This window comes from Nycticebus coucang, chromosome 9 (genome assembly GCF_027406575.1).
Source record: "Nycticebus coucang isolate mNycCou1 chromosome 9, mNycCou1.pri, whole genome shotgun sequence".
Classification (NCBI taxonomy): Eukaryota; Metazoa; Chordata; class Mammalia; order Primates; family Lorisidae; genus Nycticebus; species Nycticebus coucang.
The window spans coordinates 1,392,646-1,404,790 of NC_069788.1; the positions used below are offsets into that span (position 1 = coordinate 1,392,646).

The following is a 12,145-nucleotide window of genomic DNA, read 5'->3' on the forward strand; positions in this document are numbered from 1 at the left end:
TGATGACGTCGTCCCACCCGCGCCACCAGCTTCGCGTCCGCGCACCGTCAGCCTCCCGCCCGCTAGGCGGCGCCGCGGGGCCCTCGTCCCGGCGGCACGATTCTTCCTGGCAGGTCCGTCTCTCACCACCGCCAGATTTCCTTGCTCGGGAAGGAAATCCAATAGACCCCACGCCTTCGCTTCCGAGGAGAATACAGTGCTTAGGCGACCGGGCCGGCCGGCACGACCGCGCGGCGCCCCTCCCCAGCTCCAGCGTCCTAGGTCACGCGTGTTCCCTCCGGGCTGGCAAAGGCGTCGTAAGGCACGGCGGTCCGGTGGGGCCTGGCGTCAAGTGACAACATGGGTCATGTGACTCCGCACGCTGCGCCTGTTGCCCTGGCAACCGGCAGGCTCCGCAGGCCTTCCGGGAAGGCGCGGAATTCGGACGCGGAGACAGGTGAGACCTGGAGGGGCGCTCCCGCTCGGCCCCCGCGGCGGGGCTGGGCCGTGGACCCCGGACGAGGGTTCCGGTGACCCAGTGTTGTCGCAGCCGTGTCACATCCCCCTCCAGGCGGACGCCGCCGGGCTGGGGCCTTTCAGCGGGGCCGCCTCTGCCGCTGTTGTCTGGGGACAGGGACCGCAGCGGCCGGGACTGACCGCTGGTGCTGGTGAGAACCGGCAGGTGCGGCCCGGGGCGCCGGCCCAGCCCGCCCGCCGCTGCGGAGGAGGCTGTGTCCGAGCTGCCGGCGCTGAAGGTCCCAGGGCGGGCCGGCCGGTGGGCGAGGGTCTGCGTCGCTCTGGACCCGGGCGCGGGGCTTTGTCGGCTGTCTGTCGCCTGGAAACTGCTGATTTGTGCCCTCCATTAATTTCATTCTTTTAAGTATTCTAAGTCTGAATGCATTCTCTTTGTGTTTGGAAGCATCCCCCTTTCTGTTTGGAAGCATCCCCCTTTCTGTAGACTGTTTTACAAAACTGTCAACAGGGATTGGGAAAAAACCTGATATGTGTGAGAGAAGTTATTAAATAATATACAAACACACAAAATGCAGGTATCCGAAATGGTTTTAATGATGATGTCAACCAATGAAAATATAATTCTGGACAGTGAAAAGAAGGCCGACTGTCAAAGACGCTATTCCAAGCCTGTTTACTTAGTGAATTAGGAATCTCTTGACCTTACTGGTCAGTAATTGTGGCTGTGTATAATACTAAATCATAACAGAACCGTCTGCAGTTTAAGTCTGGTTGTTTTCATGATTTGATGAATTTCCCCAAAAGACGTTTGTCTCTTGTCATTTAGTGCTTCCAGTGATGTAACTGCTTTAGGATGTTTACTTTGGGATATCAAAATTACTGATGATGGCTCACTATTCCAAAGAAGAGATGGATAAAGAGTTTGAACAGTTTATGAAAGAGGTAAGTTTGTATTTTTAAAAGCTACTACATATTGTAATTTGTCCAATAAAAACTTATCCTTTAATTCTTTCACCTCAGAGATAAAGTCCATCCTCTCACACTGTCAGTGTTGCCACCAGAATACACCTGTCACCTCCCCTAGCTTTTTCTCTATTCTTTACCATCTGCTAGTACACCTTCATCTCAGCTGGGTAGCTACCCCATATCCCAGCTGGTGTCTAGTGTCTCTCACGCACAGTAGTGTGTCACGTGGGTCTGCTTCAGGTGTCCCAGTATCTCGCCACACAAGTGTGTCACATGGGTCTGCTTCAGGTGTCCCAGTATCTCCCCACACAAGTGTGTTACGTGGGTCTGCTTCAGGTGTCCCAGTATTTCACCACACAAGTGTGTTACGTGGGTCTGCTTCAGGTGTCCCAGTATCTCCCCACACAAGTGTGTCACGTAGGTCTGCTTCAGGTGTCCCAGTATCTCCCCACACAAGTGTGTCACGTGGGTCTGCTTCAGGTGTCCCAGTATTTCACCACAGAACTGTGTTATGTGGGTCTGCTGCTGCTCCTCCCAGTGTAAAATTCACCTGGTCTCATATCACATGTAGAGTAAAACCCAGACTCCTTACTGTGGCTCATTAAACCCTTCATGATTTTGCTCATGTGGACCTCACTGATTTTATATCACTCTCCCTCTCATCCATTTTGTTTATCCTACAGTGGCCTTTTTTTCTACACAGACATTTCAAGCTCATTTTACCTCAGGGACTTTGCACCAGCTGTTCCCTTATTCTTCACCTCACTGGTGAAGATCTTATACGACCTCAGAGAGTGGGTAGTGACATGTCTTTGTCCAGTAAAAAGTACCACCAAGTCACTTCTCAGTGTGCCGTGTATTTAATTCCACATGTGATGCGAGCATATTCATTACTTTGTTGTGTGAATCTGTTTTCTGCTTCCCATTGTAAGGGTGTGTGGTCTGTTACGATGGCTGTATGATCACTGCTGTATCTGCATTTCCTAAAAGATGTTTAATAATACTCATTGAATGATAAAATGTATAGTCATCATGCTCCACATAATGGTTTCATCAATGATGGAACACATGCACACAGTGGTCCCATAAGACTGTATCAGGGCTGCCCTATATGGGTGTGCTCCCCATACGGTGTGCTCCACATATGGGCGGGCTCCCTACACAGGCGTGCTCCCTATACATGTGTCTCCCTATAGAGGCATGCTCCCTACATGGGCATGCTCCCTATACATGTGTGCTCCCTATACGAGCATGCTCCCTATACAGGTGTGCTCCTATACAGGCGTGCTCTCTACATTGGCATGCTCCCTATACAGGTGTGCTCCTATACAGGTGTGCTCTCTACATGGGCATGCTCCCTATACAGGTGTGCTCCCTATACGAGCATGCTCCCTATACAGGTGTGCTCCTATACAGGCGTGCTCTCTACATGGGCATGCTCCCTACACAGGTATGCTCCCTACACAGGTGTGCTCCTATACAGGTGTGCTCCCTATACGGACATGTGCTCCTATGCGGGTATGCTCCCTATACAGGCATGCTCCCTATACATGTGTGCTCCCTATAGAGGCATGCTCTCTATACAGATGTGCTCCCTATACGGACATGCGCCCCTATGCGGGTGTGCTCCCTATACAGGTGTGCTCCCTATACGGACATGCGCCCCTATGTGGGTGTGCTCCCTATACAGGCGTGCTCCCTATATGGACATGCACCCCTATGCGGGTGTGCTCCCTATAAGGCGTGCTCCCCTATATGCACGTCTTCCCCATACAGGTGTGGTCCCCTACACGGGCATGCTGTCTACATGGACATGCTCCCCTATATGGGCATGTTTCCTCTCATATGTTTAGGCACACAGATAACTTGCCCTGTGTTGGTTGCCTGCAGTGTTCAGTCTGGTAACATGCTGCACAGGTTTGAGCCAAGGACCACAGGCTACACCCTGTTACCTAGGTGTGTAGGAGGAGGCTGTACCATCCACATGTACATATATGGACTCTGTGATGTTCTCACAACAATGAAATCGCATAATAAGGCATTTCTCAGAACATATCCCCATGGCTAAATGACGCATGACTGCATTTGTATAAGTAGAGGACCTTTATGGAACATTCAAGAGTCACATTGTAACTGTTAGTAATGCTTATTCATAGAGGGAGTTTGCTATAGTGAGAGAAAACCTCAGTTTCACCATATAATTGGAAAAATAATGCCTACTTTGTACGATTGTTTTAAGGATTAAAAAAAAACTCTACCAATTGCCAGGATGTAATAGGAACTCAGAATGGGCGTCACTTCCCTTTTGAAAGGTTAATTTTTTTAGTCTCAAATTCAGGTATATTTTGAAAATGAAATTTATAGGAAGTCTGCTCCTTGTAATAAGACAGTCAGCAGTACAGGCCTCTGGAACGCGTGCTGTATACCCCTCACCACCCTCCCAACATGCACTCTCGCCAGCACTACCCCCCTCCCTGCCCCTCCATATCCCTCCGTATCTCCCTTCTCCCCTCTCACAGCACCCTCAACTCAAAAGCTGTTATCTCATGACAGGGATTTGAGTGAGGCAGTGTTTCATTCTCAACAATGAAAATCATAATTTTAGAGTCATAGGAACTTCTTTGGTCATTTTGATGAATTATTGTTCAAACAGTTTATTCAAAGACATAGTTTACATGTGTTTGTCTTTAGGGGAGGTGTGGTACCAACTTTTTAGTACATAGTTTTATTGAGATGTAATTCACACAGCATATAATTTACTCATTTGAAGTATACAGTGTAGAGTTGTGCTCTCTTTTCTGAGTTCTGTAGCCATCACCACAGTCACCCAGAAAGATTCTCCAAATTGGTTAGCAATAACCTCCAGCTCCTCTTCCTCCCTTCCCCAGCCTTTGGCAACCAGCAGTCTACTTTCCATCTCTGAAGATTTTCCTGTTATGGATATTTCATAGAGTCAGAATTATATATTATGTGGTGTCAGGGTCCTGCCCCCGGGGCAGGGTCCTCCAAGACCTGTGGAACTGGCCGCAGGCAACTGAGGAAATATGAAGTTAGAAACAAGGGCAGTGAGACAGCACAGCAATAAAGGAGGGGACTCAAGGGTCCAGTGTCTGCTTGTGGGATTCCACCAGTGGCACCGAGTGTTTGCTCCACTCTACTTTTATTGACGTCTGTTTGTCCAGTGGGTAAGAAGAGGGAAGGAACAAAGATGCCAGCAGTTTCTCTGAGGGAGCACGTCAGCTCCTCCTGTTATTAACCTTAAGGGTAGCTGTGAGAAATCTGAAATCTGAGCCTTGTATTGGGAGAGCCTCCCACTTGAGATCACACACACAGATTTCCAGGGAGGTGTTAAACTCCTCTAGTTCCCTGTGGAGTAAAATGCCACCAGCGTTAATCTCCTCTGAGGAATTGCTGGGAGAGAGGTTTCCTCCCATCACCAACACAGAGGATCTTCCTCTGCAATAAGGGATATAAGCTCTTCTGCCCATATCTCAGGGCTCGAGCTATTCCCTTGGTCTCTGCCCCAGGCAAATGCAAATCTCCATAGTGGGTATCAGCTTTGCCTGTTTACTAGACAGGAGACGACCCAGTTGCTCTGTCTTTCTGAGTCTTTACCACAGTCTCTTCTATGACCATTTTTTCCTCAGAGTACTCACAGACCCAGCAGGCTAGAATTTTGGAAAAGGCAGGAAGCTTGCTAGCAAGCTTAATTAAATTAATCCTTCATTTCTTTTTATAGCTGAATCATATTTAATCGTAATAGATAGACCGTGTTTTGCCTCTCTGCTTATCAGGTGATGGACATTTGGGTTCTTGTAACTTTTTGTCAATTATGAATGATGCTGCTATGAAAATCTCTTAAGATTTTTTGTGTGGATGTATGTTTTCATTCTGTTTTATATATGCATAGGAGCCAAATTGCTGGGTCATATGGTAACTTTATATTTACCCTTTAAAGAACTACCAGACTATCTATCTTCTAAAGGGTCTCTGACATTTTACGTTCCTACCTGCTGTGTGTTAGTTTATTAGGGTTCCAGCTTCTCCGTCTCCTTCCTGACAGTGTGAACACCTGAGCAACAGCTCTTTGGTTGTGTTGTGTTTTGATGAAGGTGATCCGGGCAGCACTGTGGAAGGCTGTTGAAGGTGAGAACACCTGCCTCTGTTGGGCAGGAGGGTGGACATGCTGCATTTTCTTTTCTGCTCTTTGTCATCGCCCTGCATGGTCAGTGGTACTATGGCTGTTACAGAGAACCTGGAAAAATGTGGGAGGAGCGAGAAATGGAACGTCTCAAGGTGAAGTAATATTCAGAGGCTAAGAGGAAAGTGAGGCAACTAATTCAGAAACTCCTTCCCTTCTTCCTACGTAGTTGTCATGAGGACAGTGAGTTCTTCATGAACATTTTAAAATTGAAACTCTTACAAGTCATTGAAGTAGAGATGTTTTGTTTGGCAAGTGGAAATGGGTGTATGTTGTCATCTTGGAGGTTTGTGAGGTCACCCAGATAACAGGACTCCAGGTGGGGGACTCCACGGCCCAGTGGAAAGTGGGCAGGTTGAGTCAGAGACCTGAGTTTAGACCCCACTCTCTAACAGTAATGACAGTAGCCACTTGTGCCAGTTGTTTAATGTCTCAGGGTTTCGGTTTTCTCTCTAATCTCTGTAGGATTGTTTAAAGACCAAGTGAGAGAAACTAAGTGTAGATCCAGTCATGTAATAAATGTTGGTTTCTTCCCCAGAAAAAAATATGTACAATGAAGTAGAAAAGGATCAAGAGCATATGTTGTCCTGGAAAAGTCTTATGTTTAAGAAATGCACAAAAAGCCAAAAGCAGTTAACATAGACTGGTGGGAGCGGCCACAAGTTGACCACGGCTAACATGGGAGCAGCGATGCTGCTGGAGTTTGGAGTAGGGAGTTTCAAGAGCACGAGCTGCCCTGAGCGGCGCGTCCTGTGGTGTGATCAGGGAGGCTGACTGACAGTGGCACTTTATCTGTGGCCTTCAGGAAGCTGATGGTGCCTGGAGGAGCAGTGTTTGGGATGGGAAGCAGATTTTAAGGGTTTGAGCAGTGAACGCAGAAGTTGGTATGTAAATGCAAAGTAGAGGGGAAAGGAAGTCTTCCATTTTGTTTTGCTTTTGTCTTATTCCAAAGTAGAGCCGAGAGTGCATTCCTTCATCCCTCAGTGGTCCTAGGTGCTGTGCGGGGCCCTGCAGGTCCCGTGCTAAGCAGGTGTGAGCTCAGAGAGAGGGAGAAGGAAAGAGGGTAAGGACGTTGTACACACAGGGAGGAGGAACCTGGACATGGGACAGACAGGGAGGAAGAACCTGGCTGCGGGCTAGGGGTGATGACCTTTCTGCTCAGAGCAGCGTGGGCAGGGCCTTCACAGGTGAGCCCAGTGAGTGGTGAGGGAAGGAAGGTGGGTGTGACTGGTGGTCTTCATTTTCTCAGTGAAAAGGGAGATCACGTTAGTGGCTAAGAGGGAGGATGGTGTTTGGGTTAAAGTAGGTGATTTAGGATTGTTGTAGAATTTGGATCGGAAGAGCAAAAAATGGCACATAAACGTTGATTAGTCACTGTAACAGAAGGCTGGTTTCTTTGTCCAACTCCATCGCCCTTTCCACCCCAAACTCGGTTCTCCCTCATCTGGACTCTCCTTCCAGAGGATGCTGTGGTCTCCTCAGCGAGTATATGGAGCAGAGGTTTGTTCTTCCTTCTTCCCGAACAGATTTCTTGATCAAGTTTGATTTCTTTGTTGTTGTTCTCTTGGTTTACTTGTTTAATTATAAAACCGATACTCAGAGATGTAGGCTTGATGTGTGAGTTCTTATGGCCACACATGTGTAGAGCTAGGAGTTGGTAGGCCACTGAGTTATTGTCTTCATGACTGTTGAACTGTGAGAGAACAGAATCATTTATACTATACCTCTGGGTTTCTTAAATTAACAATGTATTTTAAAATTCAGTAACCTGTATCTGATTCAGCTTTCAGATGATTCCTTTGAAAATTCAAACAAAACTCCTAGACAAACTAAAAAAGAAATGAAGAAAGGCACAGTGCCGTGGTGGGTAACTGAAGAGGACTTTGAAGACGGTGGTAAGGATTGCTGAGTTTCAGTTTCAGATCTTTTAACCACTAGGGGTCAGTCAAGACTTTTAAATATGGATTTTGTTGCTACACTATAAATACATAAAGAAGATAATACTGATGTTTGGGTTTCTGAGGTTTGAGGTTTGTGCAATTTATAAGCTCTGCATAAACTGAGCGGCTTCCTGTGCCCAGCGTCTGTCTTTATCTCCTGCAGACGCGGTCGCCAGGCCTCTGCCTCAGCTCCTGCTTCTTGCCCTGGGGACGCCTTTCCCCTCTGCTTCTTGCCCAGTGGCGTTCGGGATCACTGCCTGTCTCAGGTCTTCACTAGCTCTGCTGGTTCTGGGTCGCAGTTCATTTCTCCTTTGTTTTGACGTCACAGCACCGTCTAGCGCTAGTTATTGTTTTAATGGTTGTAATCTTAGGGCTCCTCCTGAAGTTGGGAACTTTGGGAGGTTAGGAGTCGCTGTCTTTTTCTTGTATCCCCTGACCCTCAACACTAGATAATGAGTGTGTTTTGTTTTTTATTTTTTATTTTTTTGTAGAGACAGAGTCTCTTTTTGTTGCCCTCAGTAGAGTGCTGTGGCATCACAGCTCGCAGCAACCTCCAACTCCTGGGCTTAAGCGATTCTCTTGCCTCAGCCTCCCAAGTAGCTGGGACTACAGGTCCCTACCACAACACCCGGCTATTTTTTGTTGCAGTTTGGCTGGGGCCGGGTTCAAAACTGCCACCCTCGGGAAATGGGGCCAGCACCCTATCCACTGAGCCACAGGTGCTGCCCAATGAGTGTGTTTAATAAATGAATGTTGGAGTAGATTGACAGTCACCTCTCTGTTCTTCTTAATATGGTATATTAAGTAAAGACTCACTAAAAAATTCAGTGTATTTTTTCATAAATTCCCAACCATGCAGCAATGTTAACGTTAACATGGAAGAGTTCTGTTCTGGGATCTTTTTCTCTTTTGGTTCTTAATAAGGATAATGAAGTACCATTGGAATTGTTGACAAGTATTTGTCAACAATTAAATAACATTAAAGCCTTTTTTCCTAGAAGATAACGAATCAGAACAGAAATAGACAAACTTACACTAAAGAGGAAAAATAGCTCCCATACCATAAAGACTTCCATGGAAGGCAACTACAGGTATTAATGATTTTTTTAAAAAATATATCCATCAAAAACATATTTGATTATTAAAATAAGCAAAGAAGGATAGTCAAGAAGCAAACTTTAACAATGTCTACTTAGCACAGGAGGGCTTCTCTGCCCCAGGGTGTAATCTGGTCCTGGTCCAATCACAAATGTTTATTGAGTTTATATTATGTTCTGAACAGTAAGTCCTAGGATACAGTTTTCTGCTGTCAGGAGTGTAGAAGCTTCTGGGGAAGAATTGAACACCCCCCTGGAGAAGAGGAGGAATGCCTCAACATTCTAAATACAACCCAGTGCTAAACGCTCTGTCAAGCAACTTCTACATTAGAGTTGCCTTTTTTCCTATTGTGCGGGATAAAATGTTCTGCTTAGAGGGTGAACTGTTTGGTTCTTTTGCTGGCCATGCTCCTCATTAGGAATAACTGACTGGGTCCTGGCTTCTGTTATGTCAGTCGCCTGTGAGTTTGGTTGATATGAGTCTCATCCCTGAGTCCAGCTTCAGAGTCAGGGTGAGACCCTGGACAAGCTGCCGCTGCAGCACCCAGCCTCGGCACACACCTTTTCATCTGAAGTCTATAGGTACGTGTCTGGGTGTTCTGCAATTGTGTGGAAGATATTTTTCCTGTAAAACCGTTATTCTCTCAGAGCCATAAAATAAATTGATTCTGAACCCAAAACGTCACAAATTAGGAAATTGAAATCAGAATTTATGACCTCCTAATAAGGTTTCTTATAAAGTGATACCTTTTCTAATGTTAATGTTTATTTCATACATTATAATTACTCACCTTTTCCATGTATTCGTTTTTTACAACAAATATAGAAGTTTAAGGAAATTTTGATATTGTATCCCTTTTACAGTATTTTCTACAGCTCTTGGAATAAAGAGCTGAAGTCCACGCTGGCCTCTGAGGGACAGCTTAGCCGGAGCATGACCTCCTGTTCTAGGCTCTGTGCCCCCAGACCGACCCCCACTCTCAGGTGCAGCCTCACCGGTCTCTTGGCACCTCGCGTGCAGCCTGCCCCCTCCCCTGTCTAGCCTCTGCACCCACTGTAGCTGTCCCCTGGGCCCGCTTCACTGGTCACTTTCTACTCTCCCCTCATGTCTTAGCAGAAGCGTGACTTCCTCCCAAGATCTGTGCTCAGTTTTCCTAGGTATGGTGTGCTCCCCACCCCAGTTACCATGTGAACATTTCCTGCAAAACACTCAGAGCTGTGATTCATGCATGATGCTCCTCTGTGGACCCTCCTGTTGCACGTTTCTGTCCCCCGTGTCCTGTTAGGACCTGGGAAGGGGTGTTGTGCTGCTCCCAGGCCCTCCTCCACACACTTGTCTACCTGTCTCCAGGCTGCTAGTCCTCATTCCTCACATTTTATCTGCTGTGTCACTGTCAGTTTCCGTTTCTCCTAATGCTTGGTGACGTCATTAACCACATGGCTAATCCGTGTAGTAACCTGTCATCCGAGTTCCTAAGAGTTCTTACACCAAAGATTTTGTTGACTTCACGTCATAGCCGTCTGCTTCCTCTAATCGTTTCTCATTTCACTCAGCCTAAAAGCCGGTGACCTCACGCCACCACCCACCCCAGCCCTGCACCTTCTCTGACCTCTTGGGTAAGACTTTTTTCCTTCAGGGCGGCGCCTGTGGCTCAGTGAGGAGGGCCCCGGCCCCATATGCCGAGGGTGGCAGGTTCAAACCCAGCCTGGGCCAAACTGCAACAAAAAATAGCTGGGTGTTGTGGAGGGCGCCTGTAGTCCCAGCTACTCGGGAGGCTGAGGCAAGAGAATCGCCTAAGCCCAAGAGCTGGAGGTTGCTGTGAGCTGTGATGCCATGGTGCTCTACTGGGGGCAACAAAGTGAGACTCTGTCTCTACAAAAAAAAAAAGATTTTTTTCCTTCAGCACTTTGAGCATATCCAGCCTCTCTCTCCTGGCCTGTGACACCCGGAACTCCTTCCTTTATATGTTATTTTTCTTTTTTCCTTGCGTGTCCAGCCACTCTCTCCTGGCCTGTGACACCCAGCACTCCTTCCTTTATATGTTATTTTTTTTTCCTGCTTCCCATGACCTTTGGGAACTGATAATCAAATGCCATGAGTTGGTCTTGTGTGGGTGAAATCTGCTTGGCATTCTGTGACCTTCATATACCTGAATGTTGGTATTTTTCTCTAAGTTGAAAAGTTCTCTGTTACTCTTTTTCTGAATAAACTTTCTACCCCAGTCTCTTTTGATACCCTTTAAGGTGCACAGTATAATGTATTCAGTGCTTGTGCTTCAAAATAATGTGTAAGAATCTTGTCTCATTATGCAAATGCTTAAAATATCCTATTTAATAAGATACGCTGCAATCAAATAGAATCTTAATTTGTCTTTTGTCTGGTGGATTTTTACTTGATAGAGCAAGTTTTATTTTGTAGCTGCTGTACAGATTAGTGTAACAGTATTACTGTGTTGTCATACTGATCAGAACAATTCTCTGAACAAAAACAGTCAACTATATTAAATTGTATTCCTAGGACAGCTTGGAACACATGTAAGCTTTTTGAAAACAAAGAAGATTTCTCAGTCTGTTGTGGGTACAGAAGAGGAGTCTGCTGAAAATATTCAGTTTCTTAAAAGCAGTGGAACCTCTATCTTAAGTGTGGACAGCTTAGAAACAAACGGTAAGAAACGTGAGTCACAGTTGCATCATTGACGACAATGCTTACATTCAGAGTCACAAAAATTAAGTCCTAACTCTCTCAAGCCTCCTTTACTAAAACATGTAGACAGGTTTAGTGTCTTCCTAGAGGCTGAGAATTACAACTCTAGAGAAGACTTAAACTTACATATTCAGTATGACTATGAATCTGTGTTTGGTGAATGAGAGATTAAGTATTTTAAAAAAATTTTTAAATTTATATAATGTGAAAAAATGCATCATTGGGCGGCGCCTGTGGCTCAGTGAGTAGGGCGCCGGCCCCATATACCGAGGGTGGCGGGTTCAAACCCAGCCCCGGCCAAACTGCAGCCAAAAAATAGCCGGGCGTTGTGGCGGGCGCCTGTAGTCCCAGCTGCTCGGGAGGCTGAGGCAAGAGAATCGCGTAAGCCCAAGACTTAGAGGTTGCTGTGAGCCGTGTGACGCCACGGCACTCTACCAAGGGCGGTACAGTGAGACTCTGTCTCTACAAAAAAAAGAAAAAAAAAAAAAGAAAAATGCATCATTAATGTGAATTTATCCAAATTCAGTCTGTTAATGGCATATTTGTGCTTTCTCTGTAGGCCTGGTGGTTTCTGAGCTCAGTCACAGCATCCTTGGGCTGGGTCTGGACACACTGGAAGAACAAGAGGAAAAAGAGAGGTTCTTCTCCAGGCTAGAGACGGGCATGACGCTGCCCATCGATTACTCAAGATTAAATGAGGAATTGGATTTTGATGACTCCACACATCTTAAAGCTCTGCATAGGTAACATAAATACACTATAAACTCTTAAATGATTTTTGTGT

The 12,145-nt window shown here is 46.3% G+C and overlaps 1 protein-coding gene across 5 annotated transcripts in view; it reads left to right on the forward strand.

The window, feature by feature from the left end:
* The first annotated feature begins 324 nt into the window (after positions 1 to 324).
* Positions 325 to 12,145, forward strand: part of CEP162 (centrosomal protein 162) — an 88,595-nt gene continuing 76,774 nt past the window's right edge. For 4 of the 5 annotated variants that reach the window (XM_053602600.1, XM_053602601.1, XM_053602602.1 and 1 more), the window contains exons 1-5: positions 325 to 436; positions 1,280 to 1,395; positions 7,404 to 7,515; positions 11,176 to 11,322; positions 11,921 to 12,104. In XM_053602600.1, coding sequence (XP_053458575.1) covers positions 1,336 to 1,395; positions 7,404 to 7,515; positions 11,176 to 11,322; positions 11,921 to 12,104 — 503 coding nt within the window. In that variant the 5' untranslated portion in view covers positions 325 to 436; positions 1,280 to 1,335. Of the gene's footprint in view, positions 437 to 1,279; positions 1,396 to 7,403; positions 7,516 to 11,175; positions 11,323 to 11,920; positions 12,105 to 12,145 lie in introns of those variants that run through there. The other variant, XM_053602604.1, reaches the window with a different exon arrangement.